This window comes from Hypanus sabinus, chromosome 15 (assembly GCF_030144855.1).
Source record: "Hypanus sabinus isolate sHypSab1 chromosome 15, sHypSab1.hap1, whole genome shotgun sequence".
Lineage (NCBI taxonomy): Eukaryota > Metazoa > Chordata > Chondrichthyes > Myliobatiformes > Dasyatidae > Hypanus > Hypanus sabinus.
In genome coordinates, this window is record NC_082720.1 from 86,605,107 (window position 1) to 86,629,517 (window position 24,411).

At 46.1% G+C, this 24,411-nt stretch overlaps 2 protein-coding genes across 3 annotated transcripts in view; both read right to left on the reverse strand.

Annotated features, from left to right (window-relative positions):
* Positions 1–15,213, reverse strand: part of LOC132405671 (myozenin-2) — a 58,436-nt gene extending 43,223 nt beyond the window's left edge. Inside the window, exon 1 of the mRNA XM_059990673.1 lies at positions 15,091–15,213. The gene's annotated coding sequence lies outside the window, so the exon portion shown is untranslated. The remainder of the gene's footprint in view (positions 1–15,090) is intronic.
* A 1,760-nt stretch (positions 15,214–16,973) lies between these two features.
* Positions 16,974–24,411, reverse strand: part of LOC132405668 (synaptopodin) — a 137,627-nt gene continuing 130,189 nt past the window's right edge. Inside the window, exon 4 of one of the 2 annotated variants that reach the window (XM_059990671.1) lies at positions 16,974–24,239. In XM_059990671.1, the coding sequence (XP_059846654.1) occupies positions 23,709–24,239 (531 nt within the window). In that variant the 3' untranslated portion in view covers positions 16,974–23,708. Of the gene's footprint in view, positions 24,243–24,411 lie in introns of both variants that reach the window. The other variant, XM_059990670.1, reaches the window with a different exon arrangement.

Sequence of the window (24,411 nt, forward strand, 5' to 3'; positions counted from 1 at the left end):
CCTGTTCAGGAGAGCTTTTAAAGTAGTGCATTGGGGCACTCAGAAGTCCAGGTACAGTGCTACAAGTCGTCCTCACAAATGGGTCCTGCTTGGTTGCAGTGGACAACCATGAGTTCTTCTGTGCCTCATCATTGTCTTCGCTCTCCGAGCAACACTGCGGAATGGCATCCCTGGTCATCGAATGTCATTGTGGCTCTCATCTGCCCTGCCAGCTGGAGCTACGGAGACATGTCCCCATCTCTCTGGGGTATGAGGCCCACCGGTTTAGCCCGCCTGTCAAAGCGGTGTACCAGGATGTGGCCACATTTGCATGTAAACAGCTACTTGGAACCACAAATGAGCATTGAATGTCCTGTGAGTTCCCAAAGGTGAGTGAGCTGCCCCAGACTGGACACGACGCCCCTTCACCAGATGTGCCACCCCTCCCTAACACTCCAGCTGTAAATCATTATGCTAACTGCTGCACTGTGTGTGCTAGCCAGAACTTCAAGGCCCTAGTAGTGACATCAGCAAACATGGAACCAAGCAATCTCATGGCCAATAAAGGTCATCGATGTCTCTACTTCCTCAGGAGGCCAAAAGAATTCGGTACGACCCCTCAACCCTTGTCAATTTTCATTGATGGACTATCGAAAGCACCCTATCTGGATACAACACACAGAAGATGGTGGAAAAACTCAGTGGATCGGGCAGTATCGACGGAGAGAAATGAACAGATGACATCTCGGGTTGAGACCCTTCATCAGGACACACTTCAGTAATGATCTTTCAAGAATAACTAGATTCTGACATGATTCCAGGGGACTGGGAAATTACAAATATCGTTCTGCCCTTTAAGAAGGGAGAGAGGCAGAAGAAAGTAAATTACAGGTCAGTTGGCCTGAGTGGTCGAGCAGATGTTAGAGTCCATTATTAAGGATAAGGTTTCACAGCACTTGAAGGCACATGGCAAAATAGGCTGAAGTCAGCATGGTTTTCTTAAGGAGAAATCTTGCCTGACAAAACTGTTGGAATACTTTAAGGAAAATAAGACAGGACGGACAAAAGGAAATTAGTGAATGTGGTTTACTTGGATTTTCAGAAGGCCTTTGACAAGCTGCCATACATGATGCTGCTTCACAAAATAAGAGCCCATGGTATTATAGGATAGATACTGGCATGGATAGAGCAGTGGCTGATTGGCAGAAGGCAAAGAGAGGGAATAAAGACGGCCCATTCTGGCTGGCTGCTGGTGACTAGTGGTGAGGGGAAGAGGTGGCAGGTGACAGGTGGACCCAAGTGAGAGTGGGAATGGTGTAAGAAGCTAGGAGGATATAAATGCACATGAACAAGAGCGGAGGAAGTTGGAATTTGATAGGAGAGGACAGTGGAATAAAGGGAGGGAGATGGGGAAAGGATCCAGTGGGAAAAACATGAAGGTGATGAGGAGATTAAAAGGACAGAGGGGGAAAGAAAGGAGGTGATGGGAGTTGGGGGGATAAGGGAAAAATGGGGCAGAGCAGCATGAAGTTAGAAAACTCGATGTCAGGTTGGAGACCCACATGTCTTTGGGTTATGGGAGGAGACCTGACCAACTGGGGGAAAGCATGCATTCACAGGGAGAACGTGCAAACTCCACACAGACAGTGGCAGTGGTCAGGATCAAACTCGGAACTAGGGGATCTACACACTGTGCCATCTTGCTGTCCTTGTCACGTCAGAGGAGACATGGCACTTGGTATGTCAACTGAAGACGGAACATTGGCTGAGAAACCAGGGCTCTTCTAGGGGCACCAACAGAGTGAATGCACACAGGTATTTCCACAGGATTCCCATTCACTGTGTAAAAATCTTCTCTGACTTTCCTCCAACATCTTAGAAATATGTCCCTCATTATTAGCCATTGATGGGAAAAAGTCTCTGGCTGTCAACTCGATCTGTACCTCTTATCATCTTGTACACCTCTATCGTCACCTCTCATCCTCCTTCACTCCAAAAAGAAAAACCCTAGCTTGCTCAACCATAAGACATGCTCTCTAATCCAGGCAGAATCCCGATAAATCTCCTCTGCACCCTCTCTAAAGCTTCCACATCCTTCCTATGATGAGGTGACCAGAACTGAACTCACTTACTCCAAGTCTGGTGTAACCAGGATTTTATAGAGATGCAAAGAGGAATAGTTAACCCAAACATGGACAATTCCCTTCCACCCAGAAAAGCTGTTTGGCCCACTGAGCAGATTGTTTGATGCCCCAGACACCAGCATCTGCAGCCTCTTGTGTTGTCTGCATTTAAAGAGGTCCTGTTGCCACTCAGAGAGTTGTGGGTTTATGGAATGACCTGCCAGAAGAAGTGATACACATGTTGGAAAAGAGTGTAAAATCGTTATATTTTTAACTTTTTCTATGCTCGCCGGTATTTTAATATAATGTTTATACATTTAAAAGTTCAGTGAAACTTTTAGTAATTGCAATATAACTGATTCTGTAGAGTCATCGAGTCATTGAATTCTACAGGACAGAAACAGCCCATATAGTCAGTGCCAAACCATTAATCTGCCTGGTTCCAACAACCTGTACTTGGACCTTAGCCATCCATACCCTTCCCATCTGTGTATCTGTCCTAATTTCTCTTAAATGTTGAAATCAAACCCACATCCACCACCTCCACTGGCAGCTCATTCCACACTCTCACCACCCTCTGAGTGAAGATGTTCCCCCTCATGTTCATTTTAAACATTTCACCTTTCACCCTTAACCCATGACCTCTAGATCTAGTCTCTCCAAACCTCAAGGGGAAAAGTCTACCCTATCAATATCCCTCATATACCTCTATCAAATCTCTCCTCATTTTCCTACGCTCCCAGGAGTGAAGTCCTAACCTATTCAACCTTTCCCTTTGACCCAGGTCCTGAAGCCCTGGCAACACTCTTGTAAGTTTTCTCTGTACTCTTTCAATCTTATTGACATCTCTTCTGTAAGTAGATGACCAGAATTGCACAGTCTTTGCTTTTTATTCTGATAGGAGCATACAGTACAAACTCTGTATTCTCAAGATTTCACTTTTGAACATCTCCCACTTACACCTTCGCCAGAAGACAACTTAAACCAATCCACACTTGCCAGATCCTTTCTGATGCCGTCAAAATTGGCCTTTCTCCAAGTTAGAATCTCAAATTGAGGCCCTGACCTATCCTTTTCCATAATTACTTTGGAACTAATGACATTATGATCACCAGGTGCAAGGAGTTCCCCTTTCCAAACTTCTGTCACCTGTCCTGTCTCATTCCCCAATAGGAGATCCAGTTTCACTCTCTCTCCAGTTGGGACTTCTATATCCTGCCAAAGGGTTTCAGCCCGATATGTCGACTGTACTTTTTTTTGCCAAGATTCTGCCTGGCCCGCTGAGTTCCTCCAGAATTTTGCGTGTTGCTCGGATTTCCGGCATCTGCAGATTTTCTCTAGTATGTGCTGATTGAGGAACTTTCCTGACCACATTTGACAAACTCTTTTCCATCCAGCCCTTTTACAGAGTGGGAGTCCAAGTCACTATGTGGAACGTTAAAATCACCTACTATCACAAAGTGTTTCACTGTATTTTAATACTTAGTACTTTATTGTCACCAAACAATTGATACTGGAGTGTAAAATCATCAGAGTGATATTTGTTTCTGTGCTTCGCGCTCTCTGAAGTACAAATCGAAGTAAGTATAATAAAAATTTTAATTATAAATCATAATTAGAAAATAGAAAAGGGAAAGTAAGGTAGTGCAAGTCAGGTCCGGATATTTGGAAGGGTTGGCCCAGATCCGAGTCAGGATCTGTTCAGCAGTCTTATCACAGTTGGGAAGAAGCTGTTCCCAAATCTGGCCGTACGAATCTTCAAGCTCCTGAACCTTCTCCCGGAGGGAAGTGGGACAAGAAGTGTGTTGGCTGGGTGGGTCGTGTCCTTGATTATCCTGGCAGCACTGCTCCGACAGCGTGTGGTGTAAAGTGAGTCCGAGGATGGAAGATTGGTTTGTGTGGTGTGCTGGGCTATGTTCACGATCTTCTGCAGCTTCTTCCAGTCTTGGACAGGACAACTTTCATACCAGGTTGTGATGCACCCTAGAAGAATGCTTTCTACGGTGCATCTATAAAAATTCTGATACATGTGACAGATTCTTGACCTCACAATCTACCTCATTATGATCTTGCACTTTATTGTCTACCTGCACAGCACTTTCTCTGTAACTGTGACACTTTATTCTGCATTCTGTTATCGTTTTACCTTGTGCTACGTACTCGTGACACATGACAGTGGAGCCCTTGTCACGTGACTGGGGTTGAAACTGTACTGGACTTGAGGTGATGGTCTTGTGATGGTGGAATGATGTCATTTTCCTGCCAGTAGAGATCATGTGACAGGTTTTTTTTGGTTATAAAAGGTAGACCCCACCCTGTGAGGAGGGGCAGTTTGTGGCTGGATTTGCCAGGTTGTCTTCATGCCACTGCGTGTTTGAAGTGATGACGCAGTTTAGTTGAAGGATGAAGTTTTTATTTAATGCCTAAAGTTTAAAAGGTCATTGCCAGCAGGTTCTTTACGATTCTGCTAGTTCGAAGAAAATTAGTGGAGAGTGAAGATTGGAAGTTCGGAAGTTAAAGATTGAGGAGAATCGCTTTCTACGGTGAAACGGGGGCAACCTTTGTTTGATCCTTATTTGGAAGGATTTCGTTGACTATCTTTGTGTTAATCCCTGGGTTTACCAGAAAGGATTGAGGATAGTGAAGAAGGAAAGGTCAGTGCCTTTAAACCGTTCTGTTTCGTAAATTCTTCGTGGGAAGTTCGATGTCGGGGATCGGAGCCAAGCGACGTGAAAGAGAACCTAAATCATCCTATAAAGTCTCTCCTTTTTAAAATGGACCATGAGCATATCGAACTTTTGGCAATACCACTTTAAAGAACTGTTTTTGGCAATGCCACTTTTAAGAACTGTTTTTGCAATATCACTTTAAGAACTGTTTGGGCTGCTGCTCAGCAGCTGTTTCCGGTCACGGTAGTGTTTGTTTACTTTTGGGGGGTTTGTTTTCTGTGTTTAATAAACGTGTTGTTTGTTATAAGAAACCCTTGCTGAACTCATATATTTATTGTTGCCTGAAGACGTAACACTTGTTCTATCTCAATGCACTGTGTAATGATCAGGTCCCAGTTTGTGACGCTTGTTCAAACCATTGGACCCACACTTCCGAGGATGAGAGAGTGGAACTGGCCCAGTGCAAAGCTTTTCCGCTTCAAAAACTCTCCTGCATAGTTCTGTCATCACTGGGTACGTTGAACAACCAACAATTTTTTGATAAGTTCCTCTGCGGCAGGTGTCACATCACTGAATCTGGTTATTAATTGTTATCACTGGAATGTCTGTCTAATCTGAATGAGCTTTCTCGTATGGGACCACCATTACTTCTTTGTTCCTATATTACAGTGTAGGTACGCAGACATCCCACCTCTCCCGGGACTTCTGGGAGCCTCCCGCATATTGATAGCGGCTCCCTGACACCCACAAATTATGTACCGTATCCTGGAAATCGATTTTTTTGAGAGCGAGTGAGTGAGAGGGAGAGGGAGTGAGAGGGAGAGGGGAGAGGGAGGGAAGGAGAGTGGAGGGGGGAGGGGAGAGGGGGTGGAGGGGAGGGGGAGAAGGGGGAGGGAGAGGGAGAATCCTGCATCCTGATTAGTCTTTATTTGTGCTAAGTAGACCTATCAGTTTTCTCTGTGGGTGGGTTTTACAGTCAACCTCTCTCTCTTTCATTGTCCATCGGTTCAGTTTAGTGTCCTGCAGTGCCATGGCAGAGTGTTCCAAAAAAAGTAAAGTATAAAACATATTTCACCCCAGACGTGGCACTGGAACCTGAATGTTCAGAGGATCTGTACATGTTCATCCGGACAGGAAAAAGGCTGTACAGTATTTTGATTGAAGAAAGCAACAATATCATGTGTGAGAAGGAATGTGCCATTTTATCCAGGTACTATAATGAAACACAGGATAAGGTAACAGTCGGATTTGTAGACATGCCAGTGTGCAATGATGCCAAATCTGAAAACGTATCCTACCGCATTGCATCATCCATGTATGACAAAGGCCTTGAATGGTCTAACTGTGTAGGATTTAGCAGTGACAACTGCAATGTGATGATTGGCAAAAACAATTCTGTCTTATCAAGCACAGGCTCCTCACATTTACAGCGTTGGCTGTTCATCAACTGGTCAACATTTGTGCCAGCACTGCTGCTAAGGAGCTGTCAGTGTCACCTGAGGAACTGCTCATTAACATCTACTACTACTCTGAGAAAAGTTCCAAACGAAGAGAGGACCTAACACAGTTTCAGGAGTTCTGCAGTGTTGCCCAGCAGAGAGTACAAAAGCATTGTCCTACACGCTGGCTTTCTTTAGGAAAAGGTTTGGTCCATCTGCTACACCAATGGCCAGCCTTTATTTCATAGTTTGAGTCCAAGAGTGAGAATTAGAAGCCATCTCATATTCAGAAGAGGCTGAAAGACCCCAAAATGAAAATATACACATGCTTTCTCCATAATGTCACACAACGTTTTGACAAATTCAATTTGATTTTTCTAAACGAGGCACCTATCCTCTTCAAGTTGGGTCAGAGTGTGGAAGAGCTCCTGCACGACATAGCAAGCAGATTTGTTGAGCCAAAGGTACTGAGAGAACAGAACGTTCAGGAGATCGATGTGAGCAACCCTGAAATTCATCGCCCAGATGAAGAGCTTTTTACTGGGTACCTGGCAAGGGGGCAGTTGCTAAGAGAGGAAGCACAAGAGATCCCCCCTTACAAGACAAAGTGGTTCTTCAAAGATGTCAAAGTATTCTATGTCAGGAGCTTTAAAAAAATCTTGCAGAAGTTCCCAATGAGACACCAAATCTTGAAAAATCTGTCAGTGGTCAATACAGAGCCAATGATGAGGTGAATCCAGAGCAGATTTGGCAGAGAGATCTCCAAATGTGATCAAGGCAGGTGCAAGAGAATAGCTCCACTTGGAAGTCCTGGATTATGTCTCAACTAACCTTGAAGGACTGGTGCCAAACTACAAAAGTTTGCCAGTTGATGAGTTCTGGGGGAAGCTGTCCAAAGTAAAATCTGTGAGCACAGGGCATTTGAGATTCAAAGAGCTCTGCCAGTTGATGAAGCAGCTTTTGGTGCTGCCAAATTCTAACTGTGATGCAGAAAGGGCATTCAGCATGGTGCGTCACATCAAGACACAGTTCAGAAGTTAGCTGTCTCACAAAACACTTATGAATCTGATGTCTTCAAAATTAACAAATTCATTGACGCAGACTGCTGTGAGGTTGAGACTTCCGGCAAAATGCTCAAATCTGCCGAGCAAGTCACATCACAGTACAGGGAAAGTTTGCAAAAGAAATAGAAAGCTATTTGCATTAATATTTAGATATTAGCAATGAGACTGCCAACAAAATACTCAACAAGGAATATATGTGTGTGTGTGTGTGTGTGTGTAAATAGTTTCAATATGTGATCAAATAAATTGTTGTGTTCTTTTATAATCAAATGTCCTATATACATACATGGGGTGGGGGTGGATATGGGGTGGCGGGGGTGGTGGTGCTACCTCCCTGAAATGAGTTTTTGCAGGTGGGATGTCTGGATATATGAGGGTAAATGTAAGCAGGCTTTTTCCACGGAGGTTGACTGAGATTAGAACTAGAGTCATGGGTTATGAGTGAAAGGTGAAATGTTTAAGGGGAATGTGAGGGGGAGCTTCTTCACTCAGAGTGTGGAACAACTTGCAGAAGTGGTGGATCCAGGGTCGGTTTCAACATTTAAGAGAAATTTGGTTAGATACCTGGATGGGAGGGGTATGGAGAGCCACAGCGATTGGTCTGGTCAATGGGACTAGGCTAAGTAATGGTTCAGCATAGACTAGATGGGCCAAAGGGCCTGTTTCTCTGATGGAGTGCTCTATGACTTTGTGACTCTATAACACTCATAAAAATGGTCATAACCAGCAAAGTTTATGCTTCATTCTTGATTTCTGAAGAACCTCTGCATTGCAAGGATCTCCAGATCTAACAGGCAGGTACAATAATGGGCTGCAAATACAGTATATATTCTAGAGATACAGCACCGTAATGCCCAAAGAGCCAATTAACCTTCTAACCCCGCTTGCCTTTGAACTGTGAGAGGGAACTGGAGCAACTGACTTGTAGTTTCCTTTCTTCTGCCTCCCTCCCTCCCTTCTTAAAGAGTGGTGTGACATTTGCAATTTTCCTGTCCTCTGGAACCATTCCAGAATCCAGTGATTTCTGAAAGATCATTGCTAATGCCTCTACAAAATCAAGAGCCACCTGTTTCAGAACCCCGGGGTGTAGTCCGTCTGGTCCAGGTGACCGTATCTACCTCCAGACTTTTCAGTTTCCCAAGAACCTTCTCCCTAGTATTAGCAACTGCACTCACTACTGCCCTCTGACACTCTCAAACTTATGGCACACTGCAAGTGTCTTCCACAGTGAAGACTGAAGCTATATACTTATTAAGTTCCTCCACCATTTCTTTGGCCCTCATTACTATCTCTCCAGCGTCATTTTCCAGCAGTCCGATATCAACTCTTGCCTCTTTTTTATTCTTTATATTTTTATAAAAACTTCTGGTATCCTCTTTTATATTACTGGCTAGCTTACCTTCATCTTTCATCTTTTCTGTCCTTATGACTTTTTTAGTTGCCTTCTGTTGATCTTTAATGCTCTAACTTCCCACTAATGTTTGCTATGTTATACGCCCTTTCCTTTGCTTTTATGCTGTCTTCGACTTCCCTTGTCAGTCACGGTTACCTCATCCTCCCTTTTGAATATTTTTTTCTTTCTTACATAGAGTGATAGAACACTGCAGCACAGAAACAGACCCTTCAGCCCATCTAGTTCATGGCGAACTATTAATCTGTCTAATTCTGTCAACCTGCACCTGGACCATAACCCTCCCTTCAATGCACCTATCCAAATTTCTCTCGAATGCTAACACTGAATCCACATCCATCACTTGTGCTGGCAGCTCCCTCCACACTCTCAACAACCTCGGAGTGAAGAAGTTCCCCCTCATGCTCCCCTTAAATGTTTCACCTTTCACCCATAACCCATGACCTCTAGCTCTAGTCTCATCCAGCCTCAGTGGAAAAAATCTGCTTGCATTTGCCCTATCAATACCCCTCATAATTTTGTTTGTGTGTGTACCTGACAATAATAAACCAATTTCAATAGCAGTGCATTAAGCCACTGCACAATCTTCACATCAGGAACAAAAGGCAGAGGAAGTAATTTTATTCTGTGAATTATTAACACAAACACAAAAATAGCGATATGTAACTAAAGACAGTAATTCTCTGCCCGATCAAAAGTGTTCATCTCTTTCCTAGAAAAATTAATTGTTCCTTCCCCTGTGTTCCTCTGCTCCTCTAGATTCTGTGACGCCTGGAGCAAAAGAGTTACAAGTTTTCCATCTCTTACCTGAGCTTCGGTCTTCAGTAAATCCCACTTTTTAACAACCTTCTTTACGTTGCCTTCTAACTTTCGTTCAGAAATCAGCCTGTTCCCACAGAGGCGGTGAAATGTGTGTGGGTCCTAATTGCCCTCTCTCAGACTCTCCCAGTCCCAGAAGCGGGTCTAATCAATTCCAAGTTCTTGTGCATCCTACATCAGTCATATATTTAGTTCAAGACATCTTTGTCGCCTCTCGCCTGCGATGTGAGCGTGCAGCTGTCCGGTGCTTTGAGTTAATAGAGAGTAAAGCTGACAGAGGGAAAAGGGCGCTGAAGCCATAGCCTTAAAAACCTGAGAAGGATTAGTGAGGGCCCGTTACGTCACGAGTATGAATATACAAAATAAATCAATTACAGAGATAGGCTCAGCGGCCACTTTATAAGGTACTTCCTGTGCCAGTAAGAGTGTCTCTGCGTTGAAGCAAAGGTGTAATTTTTCATCCTTTAGGGGTTTTTTTACGATTGTCAGACACTGCTGGTGAAGTGCAGCAGACCTACTCCAGGAGCCGGTTGCTCATCGCTGGGCCACCCGGGGAAGAAGGCGTGCCACCCCAACAAAAGGTGTGAGCGGTTGGCCATTTCCAACGTACAATATTGTGAGTCTGATTCACTGATGTGTCGGCGAGACCGACGGTGGGGCCTCGGTTATGGCGCAGACCAGGCTCCTGTGCCTTGGAGATGTCTGCCAGAGCTGTTGTGAGCCATTGAATTCTGCGCTGGGCGGGGGACGGGCCCCTCCCGTGTTTGCTGGTGGAAGACAAGCTGGACTGCTTCCATCTGCAGCTGCACTGGTGTGAGATGAGGAACTGCTGCGGGCTTCTTGCAGAAACCTGGCTCCAGGCCAACATCCCATGCACCATCAATGTACAGGCCATGAAACTCAGGGCTTGGGCTATTTTGTTGTATTTTTGTAACTATGTCTTTCTGCTATAGGTGCTGCGTGCCGTGTGTACCTTTGTCCCGGAGGAACACTGCTTTTTTTGGCTGTATATATGTGTGTGGTTGAATGACAACGGAACTGGAATTTGTACCGAATAAAGTGACCATTGAGTGTACGTTTGTGGTCTTCTGCTGCTGTAGCCCATCCACTTCGAGGTTTGATGTCTTGTGCGTAGAGAGATGCTCTTCTTCACATCACTGTCGAATCGTATTGTTATTAAACGCCTTTATTCTGTCTACCAAAGTGCAGAGCATTAGGGTGAGAGGGGAGAGAATTATTTCTGTTATTTATTTAGTGATACAGTGCAGAACAGGCTCAACAATCCACCTATTTAACCGCAGCCTAATCATAGGACAGTTTACAATGACCAACCAACCTACGTCTTTGGGACTGTGGGAGGAAACCAGAGCACCCGGAGGAAACCCGGGCAGTCATGGAAAAGGACACACAAACTCCTTACAGACAGCATCAGAACTGAACTCCAAACTCCGACACCCCGAGCTGTAATAGTGTTGCAACAACTGCTACAGTACCATAGCACCCCAATAGAAACTGATGAAGAATTGTTCCATTGAACAAGTTGGGGTGTATGTGAAACGAGCTACCATTGAGAGCTATGATGTGGTGGCCATTACAGAGACTTGGATGGCCCAGGGACAGGATTGGTCACTTCATGTGCCGGGTTTTAGATGTTTCAGAAAGGACGGGGAGGGAGGTAAAAGAGGTGGGGGTGTGTCACTGCTCATCAGCGGTAGTGTCACGGCTGCAGAAAAGGAGGAAGATATGGAGGGATTGTCTACGGAGTCTCTGTGGGTGAAAGTTAGGAATAGGAAGGGGTCAATAACTTTACTGGGTGTTTTTATATGCTGCCCAACAGTAACAGGGACATCAAGGAGCAGATAGGGAGACAGATTCTGGAAAGGAGTAATAATAACAGGGTCGTTGTGGTTGGGTGATTTTAATTTCCCAAATATCGATTGGCATCTCCCTAGAACAAGGGGTTTAGATGGGGTGAAGTTTGTTAGATGTGTTCAGGAAGGTTCCTTGACACAATATGTAGATAAGCCAACAAGAGGAGAGACTGTACATGATCTGGTATTGGGAAATGAACCTGGTCAGGTGTCAGGTCTCTCAGTGGGACAGCATTTTGGAGGTAGTGATCATAATTCTATCTCCTTTACCATAGCATTGGAGAGAGATAGGAACAGACAAGTTAGAAAAGTGTTTAATTGGAGTAAGGGGAATTATGAGGCTATCAGGCAGGAAATTGGAAGCATAAATTGGGAACAGATGTTCTTAGGGAAAAGTATGGAAGAAATGTGGCAAATGTTCAGAGATATTTGTATGGACTTTTGCATAGGTATGTTCCAAAGAGATAGGGAAGTTATGGTAGGGTACAGGAACCATGGTGTACAAAGGCTGTAATAAATCTGGTTAAGAAGAAAAGAAAAGCTTACAAAAGGTTCAGAGAGCTAGGAAATGTTAGAGATCTAGAAGATTATAAGGCTAACAGGAAGGAGTTTAAGAAGGAAATTAGGGGATCCAGAAGGGGCCATGAAAAGGCCTTGGCGGGCAGGATTAAGGAAAACCCAAGGCATTCTACAGGTATGTGAAGAGCAAGAGGATAAGACATGAAAGAATAGGACCTATCAAGTGTGACAGTGGGAAAGTGTGTATGGAACCAGAGGAAATAGCAGAGGTACTTAATGAATACTTAACTTCAGTATTCACTATGGAAAAGGATCTTGGTGATGGTAGTGATGACTTGCAGTGGACTGAAAATCTTGAGCATGTAGATATTAAGATAGGGGATGTGCTGGAGCTTTTGGAAAGCATCAATTTGGATAAATCACTGGGACCAGATGAAATGTGCCCTAGGCCACTGTGGGAGGCGAGGGAGGAGATTGCTGAGCCTCTGGCGATGATCTTTGCATTATCAATGGAGACAGGAGAGGTTCCGGAGGATTGGAGGGTTGCAGATGCTGTTCCTTTATTCAAGAAAGGGAGTAGAGATAGCCCAGGAAATTATAGACCAGTGGGTATTACCTCAGTGGCTGGTAAGTTGATGGAGAAAATCCTGAGAGGCAGGATTTATGAACATTTGGAGAGGTAAAATATGATTAGGAACAGTCAGCTTGGCTTTGTCAAGGGCAGGTCATGCCTTACGAGCCTGATTGAATTTTTTGAGGATGTGACTAAACATGTCGATGAAGGTAGAGCAGTAGATGTAGTGTATATGGATTTCAGCAAGGCATTTGATAAGGTACCCCATACAAGGCTTATTGAGAAAGTAAGGAGGCATGGGAACCAAGGGTACATTGCTTTGAGGATCGAGAACTGGCTTGCCCACAGAAGGCAAAGATTGGTTGTAAATGGGTTATATTCTGTATGGAGGTGTGCCTCAGGGATCTGTTCTGGGACCCTTACTCTTCATGATTTTTATAAATAACCTGAATGAAGAAGTGGAGGGATGGATTAGTAAGTTTGCTGAATACACTAAGGTTGGAGGTGTTGTGGATAGTGTGGAGGGCTGTCAGAGGTTACAACGGGACATTGATAGGATGCAAAACTGGGTGAAGAAGTGGCAGATGGAATTTGACCCAGATAAGTGTGAGGTGGTTCATTTTGGTAGATCAAATATGATGGCAGAATATAGTATTAATGGTAAGACTCATGGCAGTGTGGAGGATCAGAGGGATCTTGGGGTCCGAGTCCATAGGACGCTCAAAGCAGCTGTGCAGGTTGACTCTGTGGTTAAGAAGGCATACGGTGCATTGGCCTTCATCAATCGGGGATTTGAGTTTAGGAGCCGAGAGGTAATGTCGCAGCTTTATAGGACCTTGGTCAGACCCCACTTGGAGTACTGTGCTCAGTTCTGGTCGCCTCACTACAGGAAGGATGTGGAAGCCATAGAATGGGTGCAGAGGAGATTTACAAGAATGTTGCCTGGATTGGGGAGCATGCCTTATGAGAATAAGCTGAGTGAACTCATCCTTTTCTCCTTGGAGCGATAGAGGATGAGAGGTGACCTGATAGAGGTGTGTAAGATGATGAGAGACATTGAACGTGTGGATAGAGTTTTTTTTCCCCAGGGCTGAAATGTTTGCCACAAGAGGACACAGATTTAAGGTGCTGGGGAATAGGTACAGAGGAGATGTCAGGGTTAAATTTTTTACGTAGAGAAAGGTGAGTGTGTGGAATGGGCTGCCGGCAACGGTGGTGGAGGCGGGTAACATAGGGTCTTTTAAGAGACTTTTGAATAAATACATGGAGCTTAGTAAAATAGAGGGCTATAGGTAAGCCTAGTATTTTCTAAGGTAGTGACATGTTCAGCATAACTTTATGGGCTGAAGGGCCTGTATTGTGCTGTGGGTTTTCTATGTTTCTATGAGAGAGTGGGGTGTATGTGGATCCAGTTTCCATTGAGAGAGTGGGGCGTATGTGGATCCAGTTTCCATTGAGAGAGTGGGGTGTATGTGGATCCAGTTTCCATTGAGAGAGTGGGGTGTATGTGAATTGAGCTTCCATTGAGACAGTGGGGTGTATGTGGATCCAGTTTCCATTGAGAGAGTGGGGTGTATGTGGATCCAGTTTCCATTGAGAGAGTGGGGTGTATGTGGACCGAGCTTCCATTGAGAGAGTGGGGTGTATGTGGATCGAGCTTCCATTGAGACAGTGGGGTGTATGTGCATCCAGTTTCCATTGAGAGAGTGGGGTGATGTGGATCCAGTTTCCATTGAGAGAGTGGGGTGTATGTGAATTGAGCTTCCATTGAGACAGTGGGGTGTATGTGGATCCAGTTTCCATTGAGAGAGTGGGGTGTATGTGAATTGAGCTTCCATTGAGAGAGTGGGGTGTATGTGGATCCAGTTTCCATTGAGAGAGTGGGGTGATGTGGACCGAGCTTCCATTGAGAGAGTGGGGTGTATGTGGATCGAGCTTCCATTGAGACAGTGGGGTGTATGTGCATCCAGTTTCCATTGAGAGAGTGGGGTGATGTGGATCCAGTTTCCATTGAGAGAGTGGGGTGTATGTGAATTGAGCTTCCATTGAGACAGTGGGGTGTATGTGGATCCAGTTTCCATTGAGAGAGTGGGGTGTATGTGAATTGAGCTTCCATTGAGAGAGTGGGGTGTATGTGGATCCAGTTTCCATTGAGAGAGTGGGGTGATGTGGATCCAGTTTCCATTGAGAGAGTGGGGTGTATGTGAATTGAGCTTCCATTGAGAGAGTGGGGTGTATGTGGATCCAGTTTCCATTGAGAGAGTGGGGTGTATGTGAATTGAGCTTCCATTGAGAGAGTGGGGTGTATGTGGATCCAGTTTCCATTGAGAGAGTGGGGTGTATGTGGATCCAGTTTCCATTGAGAGAGTGGGGTGTATGTGCATTGAGCTTCCATTGAGAGAGTGGGGTGTATGTTGCTCGAGTTTCCCAAGGAGGTGGTCAAGACAGGTACATTAAAAGGCACACGGTTTTGATGGTGGTGTCTGAGGACTCTCAATGGGTCGCTGTGTGCGCCCCATAGACAGTACAAGGTGCTGCGAATGAGAATGGTTGTGCATGAGGTGGCTATCAGGATGGCTGCATCACCACTGAGCCTGCGAGGGCTGTTGAAGCCATACTCACCCAGGCAAGTGTTGAGTGTCCTGTCACACACCTGGCTTGAAACCTGTAGATGGTGCACAGGCTTTGGGGAGGAAGGGAGATATTCACCACAGGATTCCCAGTCCTGCTCTTACAGCCAGGAATGTGAATGTGAATAACAAGAGATTCTGCAGATGTTGGAAATCCAGAGCAACACACAGAATACTGGAGGAACTCAGCAGGTCAGACAGCATCTACAGAGAGTAAGAAACAGTCAATGCTTTGGACGTTTCATTCCTGATTTGATGACTCTGGGCCTGTACTCACTGGTGTTCAGAAGAATGACACCCTAACAAGTCAAGAACCTATCAAATTCCACAATGACTTGACCTCCATAGCAACCTGTGGCAATGAATTCCACAGATTTACCACCCTCTGGCTAAAGAAATTCCTCTTTATCTCTGTCCTAAATGTGCATCTGTCTACTCTAAAACTGTCCCCTCTGGCCCTGGAATCCCGTGCTATAGGAAACATCCTCACCACATCCACTCTATCGAGGCCTTTCAATATTCGACAGGTTTGTATAAGATCCTCACTCACTCCAGTGAGTATAAGCCCAGAGCCATCAAACGCTCCTCATATATTCATCCTTTTATCCATGAGGTCATTCTCGTGAATCTCCTCTGGACCCTTTCCAATTCCAGCACACCTTTTCTTTGATAGTTGTCTCAAACTGCTCTCAGTACTCCAAATGCAGTCTGACCAATGCCTTATAAAGCCTCAGCATTAAATCCTTGTTTTATTTATTTATTATTTACAGTGCCTATAAAAAGCATTAATTTCCCCCTTGGAAGTTTTCATGTTTTATTGTTTTACAACATTGAATCACAGTGGATTTAATTTGGCTTTTCTGACACTGATCAGCAGGAAAAGACTCTTTCATGTCAAAGTTAAAACAGATTCTACAAAGTGATCTAAATTAATTACAAATATAAACACAAAATAATGAAATCCACTGTGATTCAATTTTGTAAAACAATAAAACATGAAAACTTCTAAGGGGGACAAATACTTTTTATAGGCACTGTACTTGTTGAGATACAACGTGGAAAGGCCCCCTCTGGCTCTTCAAACCGTGCCACCCAGCACTCCAAATTTAACCCTCACCTAACCATGGGACAATTTACTATGACCAATTAACTTACCAACCAGTATGTCTTTGGACTGTGGAAGGGAACTGGAGCACCCGGAGAACGTACAAATTCCTTACAGGCAGCGGTGGGGATTGAACCCAGGCTGCCTGTACTGTAAAGCATTGTGCTAACTATGCCACCCACAGAAAAACGCTCATTACATTCTAGTCCTTTTGAGATTGCGATCAAAGCTGCATCCGGGGAGATGTGAAATCAGTTGAGGCCGCGTGCAGGTCGATGGAGCAATACCTTATCTCCCGCTTGGGTAGCCTCCTACCTGCCGGCATGAACATTCAACTCACAGACCTCCGTTGATACCCCTGCCCACCCCCCCCTTACCCCCATCCCTATCTATTATTTCAGTCTGGTTCTCTTTCTCTTCCCCCCCCTCACTATAATCTCCCCCCAGCCCTACCTTTCTTTCTCTTTTATTTCCCCTAATTCTCCACCTTCCCCCAGCCCATTTCCCTTCAGCCTATCACTTCCCAGCTCTCTACTTCACCCCTCCGCCCACTAATTATCCCCCCTCGACCATCCCATGTTACTTCACTCCTGATGAAGGGTTTCGGCCCGAAACGTTGTCATTACCTCCTCCCATAGATGCTGTCTGGCCTGCTGAGTTCTGCCAGCATTTTGTGTATTTATTTCCAGCATCTGCAGATTCATTCGTGTTGTTGTGATTAACTGGGAATTACTTTGAAACATCACAGGAAGAAATTTAGACCACATTGAACCAGTTCACATCCATAAGTTTATATATATACTAGAGCATTTCATTTACATATAAAAATGATTGCAATCTTTTATAATTCCAAATCTGCTAGACAGTAAGGTGCATAGACAGGAATGACTGATGTGGTAAGTGTACATGTTACATCTCAAATGGAGAAAGCAGGATTAAAGGTGTACATTGTGTGGTGACGAGTTAAAAAAAGTGGATTTCAGAATGGTTAAATCTAACATTGGAGTGCTTGTTAAGAAGAACAGGTTTTGCCCTTTGCTTGCTTGTTTAATATGTCTTCAGGTGCACACTTTTATTTAGAGATGCAGTGTGGCCAACGAGCCACCCTGCCAAGCAAGCCAGCAATTTAACCCCCGCCTAATCACAGGACAATTCACAATGACCAATTAACCTACTAACTGGTACTCCTCTGGATTGAGGGAGGAAACTGGAGCACTTGGAGGAAACCCACAGTCATGAGGAGAACGTACAGACTCCTCACAGAGGACGCTGGAATTGAACTCTGAACTCTGATATGCCCCACATGGTAATAGCGTTGCGCTAACTGCTGTACTACCATGAGGGCCTGTTTTAGACCATTGATACTAGATTCCACTCAGTACCGACAATCACAAAGCGTAGCCTGGAATCAATCATGTTAGAATTCAGTCCTTAGAGAAATTATAAATTAAAACCAGTTTTGGTCTACATTACTTGCAGTCCTTTCAAACCATACTAACACCCAACAATCCCATTCTCCTCTCTTTCCCGTGTAGTTTTCTTACCCATTCTCACTCATTTGTCACTGACTCCTTTTTGATTTATTTTGCCTCTTGGTTCTCTCTTCTCCCCCACTCCCATCAGGCAGAAGATACAAAAGCCTGAAAGCACGTCCCACCAGGCCCAAGGACAGCTTCTACCCCACTGTTATCAGTGAAAGCACGTCCCACCAGGCACAAGGGCAGCTTCTACCCCACTGTTATCAGTGAAAGCACGTCCCACCAGGCCCAAGGACAGCTTCTACCCCACTGTTATCAGTGAAAGCACATCCCACCAGGCCCAAGGACAGCTTCTACCCCACTGTTATCAGTGAAAGCACGTCCCACCAGGCCCAAGGACAGCTTCTACCCCACTGTTATCAGTGAAAGCACGTCCCACCAGGCCCAAGGACAGCTTCTACCCCACTGTTATCAATGAAAGCACGTCCCACCAGGCCCAAGGACAGCTTCTACCCCACTGTTATCAGTGAAAGCACGTCCCACCAGGCCCAAGGACAGCTTCTACCCCACTGTTATCACTGAAAGCACGTCCCACCAAGCCCAAGGACAGCTTCTACCCCACTGTTATCAGTGAAAACACGTCCCACCAGGCCCAAGGACAGCTTCTACCCCACTGTTATCAGTGAGAGCATGTCCCACCAGCCCAAGGACAGCTTCTACCCCACTGTTATCAGTGAAAGCACGTCCCACCAGGCCCAAGGACAGCTTCTACCCCACTGTTATCAGTGAAAGCATGTCCCACCAGGCCCAAGGACAGCTTCTACCCCACTGTTATCAGTGAAAGCACATCCCACCAGGCCTAAGAGCAGCTTCTACCCCACTGTTATCAGTGAAAGCACGTCCCACCAGGCCCAAGGACAGCTTCTACCCCACTGTTATCAGTGAGAGCACGTCCCACCAGGCCCAAGGACAGCTTCTACCCCACTGTTATCAGTGAGAGCCCGTCCCACCAGGCCCAAGGACAGCTTCTACCCCACTGTTATCAGTGAAAGCACGTCCCACCAGGCCCAAGGACAGCTTCTACCCCACTGTTATCAGTGAAAGCACGTCCCACCAGGCCCAAGGACAGTTTCTACCCCACTGTTATCAGTGAAAGCACGTCCCACCAGGCCCAAGGACAGCTTCTACCCCACTGTTATCAGACTTGAATATAAGGTTATCTCTTGACCTAACAATATACAGTACCTTATGATCTTGCATATTGTTGTCTGTCTGCACTGCACTTTCCCTGTAGCTGTAACACTTTATTCTGCATTCGGTTATTGTTTTCCCTTGTTCTACCTCAATGCATAGTGTAATGATCTGAGCTGTATGAACAGTTTACGGTATCTCAGTACGAGACAATAATAAACCAATTCCAATTCCAGTAGCATATTCACTAATCTTTAGGATGTGGGAGAAAACTGCAGCACCCAGGGGAAACACACCAGGTCACAGAGAGAACATGCAGACCCCACTCTCACACATGGACACACCCACACTCACACTCACTCACAGTGGCATATGGACACAAACACACTCACACAGCGCGCCAGAGGCCAGGACTGAACCTGGATCACTGGTGGGATGTTGTAGAAACACTAGCCACTGTGACACTTTGCCGTTTGCCTGGATTCAGATGTGCATCAAATGGTTTGCAACCCATGTTTTGTACCTTTGGTTAAAGATTAAAGATTAGCTTTATTTGTCACATTTACATCAAAACTTACAGTGAAATGCATTGTTTGCATCAACAACCAGCAAAGGTCGCCACTTGGCACTAAGATAGCACGCCCACAATTCACTAACCCTGACCCATCCATACATCTTTGGACTGTGGGAGGAAACCAGAGCACCTGGAGGAAACCCACACGGTCACAAGGAGAACGTACAGACAGCAGGGGGAGTTGAACCCCGACTGCAGGTGCTGTCAAGTGTTAAGTTAACTGATGTGCTTCTGTACCAGTCTTGTACTTGAGCACAGTACAATAAACTCGACTTTAAATTTGAACTTTTTTTACTCAGAGGGTGGTGGGTAGACGGGATGAGTGGCCAGAGGAAGTGGTAGAGATGGGTACAAGTTTGGAAGGGTACATAGATAGGAAAGGTTTAGAGTGGGTGTTTCCAACATTGTTTCATGCCATGGACTCCTGCCATTAACCGAGGGGTCTGTGGGCACCAGGGTGTGAACCCCTGCTGTAGAGATACATGGGCTGAACTCGGGTAAATTGCCTGGCTCAGGTTAACAGCTTGCTGTCTCTTAAAAGAAAACCGAGATGTCAACCTCAGGTAGTCCTATTTGCCAGCAAATGGGTTATATCCCTCTAAGCCAGGGGTTCCTTCAGTTAATGGTAGAGGTCCAAGGCATAAAAAAAAATTGAGAACTCCCTGCTTTAAACCTTTGATTGGTACGGAGAGGAATCTGTCAATAAACACTCACAAAGAGCAAACATTACGGGACCTTCTGCTGTGATCACACCACTCCACAAGGCAATTGCAGAACCCTGTAGGGGTTTGACTTGAAAGGTCGAAAATTCCTTTCCTCCCACCAATGCTGCTCGACCCGCTGAGTTCCTCCTCCTCCTACTCCTTCTAAGCCCATCATATGTGAGCATAGGCCATTGACAGCAGCTCTCCAGAATCCTCCGTCCTGGAACAGTCTTCAATGTTGACTCCAGGTTAGTCCATCTTCTTGGCGTTTTCTTCCTCTCCCAGGAATGATGTCTTTGGAGCTTCTGCTGGCGTTTCCGTAGCTCTGGGTTTTTATGGGATTGGTTTGCTAACCACATGCCCAACCCTCCTGCTTTTCTGCCAGCTTTGGGATCATCATGACAGAGTCAGCTGAATTCCTCCACATTCACCGCTCCAGATCCCAGCATCTGCCATCTCTTGTGTCTCCAGTAATGTGAGAAACCTCTTCATAGCTGTGCAGCCAAGATTCCCCAAAACGGGCCCTTTCTCCAAAGGATTTCAACTGAATTTAATCCTGGGCGTCTACCTGTCAGGTCATAAGGGAGTCCTTCAGACAAAGAAGATCCATCACCTTGTTGCAGAGGAGTCATCTTGGAATAGGTTAAAAGATTGGCACAACATTGTACCTTTCTATGTAATAAAGCAATTTGTTAGGCTAGTGGGATGCAGCGCAGTGGCCAAAGGCAGGCGAGGGGAGTGATGGTAGGAGAGCCGGAGGAGGGTGTGGTCATGAGATGGAGCATTGGGAAAATGGACAGTGGCTTACTGATGGTCAGTAAGGCAAGAGCTTAATGAAAACCCTAAAGAGAACGTTCCTCCAGAATTAGTGATTGGGGTCCAAGGTAAAATAGAGCCGGTGAACTTTAGTACAAGGTACTTCTGTGCCTTTTTCTGAGTATCAGGAATCACTAATCGTAATTCCTCACCCATAACTGTTGCAGAGGTGGGTGGGGCAGGGGAGGTGAGCCGCCATCTTGAACCAATATGGTCATTCTGAGGAAGGTGCCTACACCCCCCCACATGCTAATGGGGAGGGAGCTCCATGATTTAGGCTCAGCAACGAGGAAGGGAGAGTAATGCACTTCCAAGCCAGGACAGTCCGGGACCTGGAGGTGAATCTGTGGAATTTGTTGCCACAGGCAGTTGTGGTGGCCAAGTCGTTGAATATATTCAAAGCGGAGGCTGATTAGTCAAGGTACACAGGCTACATGGAGAAGGCAGGAGAATGAGGTTGAGAGGGATAATAAACCAGCCGTGGTGGAATGGCCTCATTCTGCTCCTATGTCTTATGATCTTATGAAACTGATACTGTGGGGGGCTGGGGGGGATTTTCTAATGCATCTGCTGCCTTCATCCCTGGCATCTTTGGTGGATTTGTGAGGCTTTGTTGGAGGGGTCCGGAGAAGAAATCACAAAGCACCTTCCAGAAAATGGCAGTGGGGGGAGGGGCAGCAAATGCTTGGGGTGGTAGAGGGTCTAATAGGGCAGGAGAATGGTCTTGAGAGGGGTAACGTACCAACTGCAGTGGAATGATGAAGCAGACTCGATAGGTTAAATGGCCTAATTATGTTTCTATGACATGGTCAGAATTTAATCCACCTGAAAATGCTTTCCCTCTCCACAGAAGCTGCTGAGTGTTTCCTGCCTCTCCCAGTGTGCATGCACGTTATTGTCAGCCTGCCCTCACTCACTCTCTCTGTAACTGTGACACTTTATTCTGCATTCTGTTATTGTTTTCCCTCGTTCTGCCTCAGTGCACTGTGTAATGATCTGATCTGTATGAGCAGGACACATGACAAGCACAGGAGTCGTACCAGATGATCGGTGGATGTCAAATGTTATTCCTCTGTTCAAGAAGGGAAGTAGGGATAACGCAGGGAGTTATAGACCAGTGAGTCTTACTTCAGTGGCGGGCAAACTATTGGAGTGAATTCTTAGAGGCAGGATTTACGAGCATTTGGAGAAGCATTGTCTGGTTCGGGATAGACGGCTTGGCTTTGTGAGGGGCAGATCTTGCCTCGCGAACCTGCCTGAATTCTGTGAGGATGTGATAAAGCACGTTGATGAAGGTAGAGCACTGGAGGTGGTGCAGATGGATTTTAATCAGGCGTTTTATAAGTTTCCCCGTTCAGACAGTCAGGAGGAATGGGGGCCAGGGAAACTTTATGGTGTAGATTCAGAATTGGTTTGCTCATGGTAGGCACGTAGGTTGAAAGGTTGGCACGGCATTGTGAAACTCTGCCGTGGGCAGTCCCAAGCCTGCCAGTGAAAGGAGAAGGTTTGGACTTAGGGATAATAATCCCATTCTGGAAAACCAGAAACAACAGCAGGAGCTCTGAAGACTGCATCCCTATGAGTGCAAGGAGAAGATGGGCTACACCTGGGGACAACGCGAAGGACTGACCCAGGGCAGGGGACACAGTCGAGCTGCTGTCGGCAGCCCGTGTCCCAGAAGGGGTGGTGAGCTTAACTAACCGAACCACAACCTTGTGAGCCGAAGAGTCTGCCCTGTTCTCTGTGTCTCAGCACCTGACAATAATAAATCTATATCAATTACAGTGCACAAGATGGACTGCAGCTCAAAATCTACTTTGCACATTATTGTCTGCCTGCACTGCACGCTCTCTGTAACTGTAACACTCTATTCTGCATTCTGTCACTCTTTTCCCTTGTTCTACCTCAATGTACTGTCATGATCTGATCTAGAACACCAGACACATAGAACAAGAGCAGGAACAGGCGGTCCAGCCCTCATGTTGTGCTGAACCACTTAAATTAGTAAATAAACTAATCCCCTCTGCCTACACAATGTCCACATCCTTCCACTTTCCTCACATCCATGTACCCATCTAATCGTCTCTTAAAAGCTCCTAATGTTTCGACCTCGACCACCACCCTAGGCAGCACATTCCAGGCACCCACCAACTCTCTGTATCACCCACCCTATCTGTATGATCCATATAAACAGAATGCTAAAGACAAGCTTTTCACTGACATGACTAATAATCCAAATCCAATGGTTCCCTTCTCGTTTTCATCGACCCTCCTTAGGGAAGTTCAGATGGGATTAGCCCACCTTCAGCATCCTCCCTCTTCACTCACTCTGCCATTCAGATCTCCTGCTCTCTGCCCTGTAATGGATGATCACAGACATTTAAAACACGCCTGATTTCCTCCGTGGACACTTGAGTACCCTCTAACGTGGCCTGGTTTGGTGTCAGATCCCATTCCTTTGGAACTCCGATGGTCCCAAGCCCGGCTGTGAAAGGAGGAAGGTTGGGCAAGAGGCTAGCAACCCCCATCCAGTAACCCAGTGCTACAGAAATGCCAACAGAAGCTCTCAAGACCTCATCCCTGGGAGAGGAAGGAGAAAATAGGAGACAACGTGAAAGACTAGCCCAGGATAGAGGATCCTGGCAGGCTGCTGTCAGCAGCCCATGTAAGCCAATCCCTTGGCCATCTATTCCGCCCCACCGTGCTCCTCTATCTCTCCAGGGGCTGGGGGCAGTGTTTTAATCACTGCTCACTCTGCCTCACCCTGCTCCCTGTCCACCCCCTGGGGCAGAAGTTGTGGTAGCTAGGGGACCGGGGTCCAGAGCCGTCTGACCCCAGTGAAAACTCAGAATCGGTCAGGGAGCGACGGTAGAGCCTGAGCGGGGAGCGGACGTGAGTGACAGGGGAAGGGGAGCTGGGTGAGGGTGGGGTGGTGAGGGGCGAGAAGCAGTCACTGCGAGGGCTGAAGGGGGAAAGAATCTCCGAGGGGCTGCCGGGGGAGGTGGCCGATCTGCTCAGCTTCTTGCGGCGGGCGGCGCTAACCACGTTCTTGGCCAGCAGGTCCTTCAGTCGCTGGCCCTCGCTCGAGCCAGGCGCTTGCTCAGTGGGCGGGGTACAGCTGTTGGGCGACGGTGAGTAGGAGGGCGTTTGGGGACTCTGCGGGGTAGTATCGCTTGCCCGGTCTGGCTGGATGGTCTCCAGGTAGGTCCTGGGGATGCTTGAACTCCGAATAAGGGTGGCCTTCCAGGGTGGAGTCACTGGAGATGTCCAACCCTGCTGGGAGAAGGAAAGAAGACGTTAGAACTCCTAAATCCATTCACAAGCAGAGCAAAGACCTGTTCTATGGACACCACAAGAACCAGCCTCCCCTTTTGAACTTCTCACTGCCTCAATAAACCAACCAGCATAATCAGACAGAAAATTCTAAAGCCTGAAAGCCCCACTG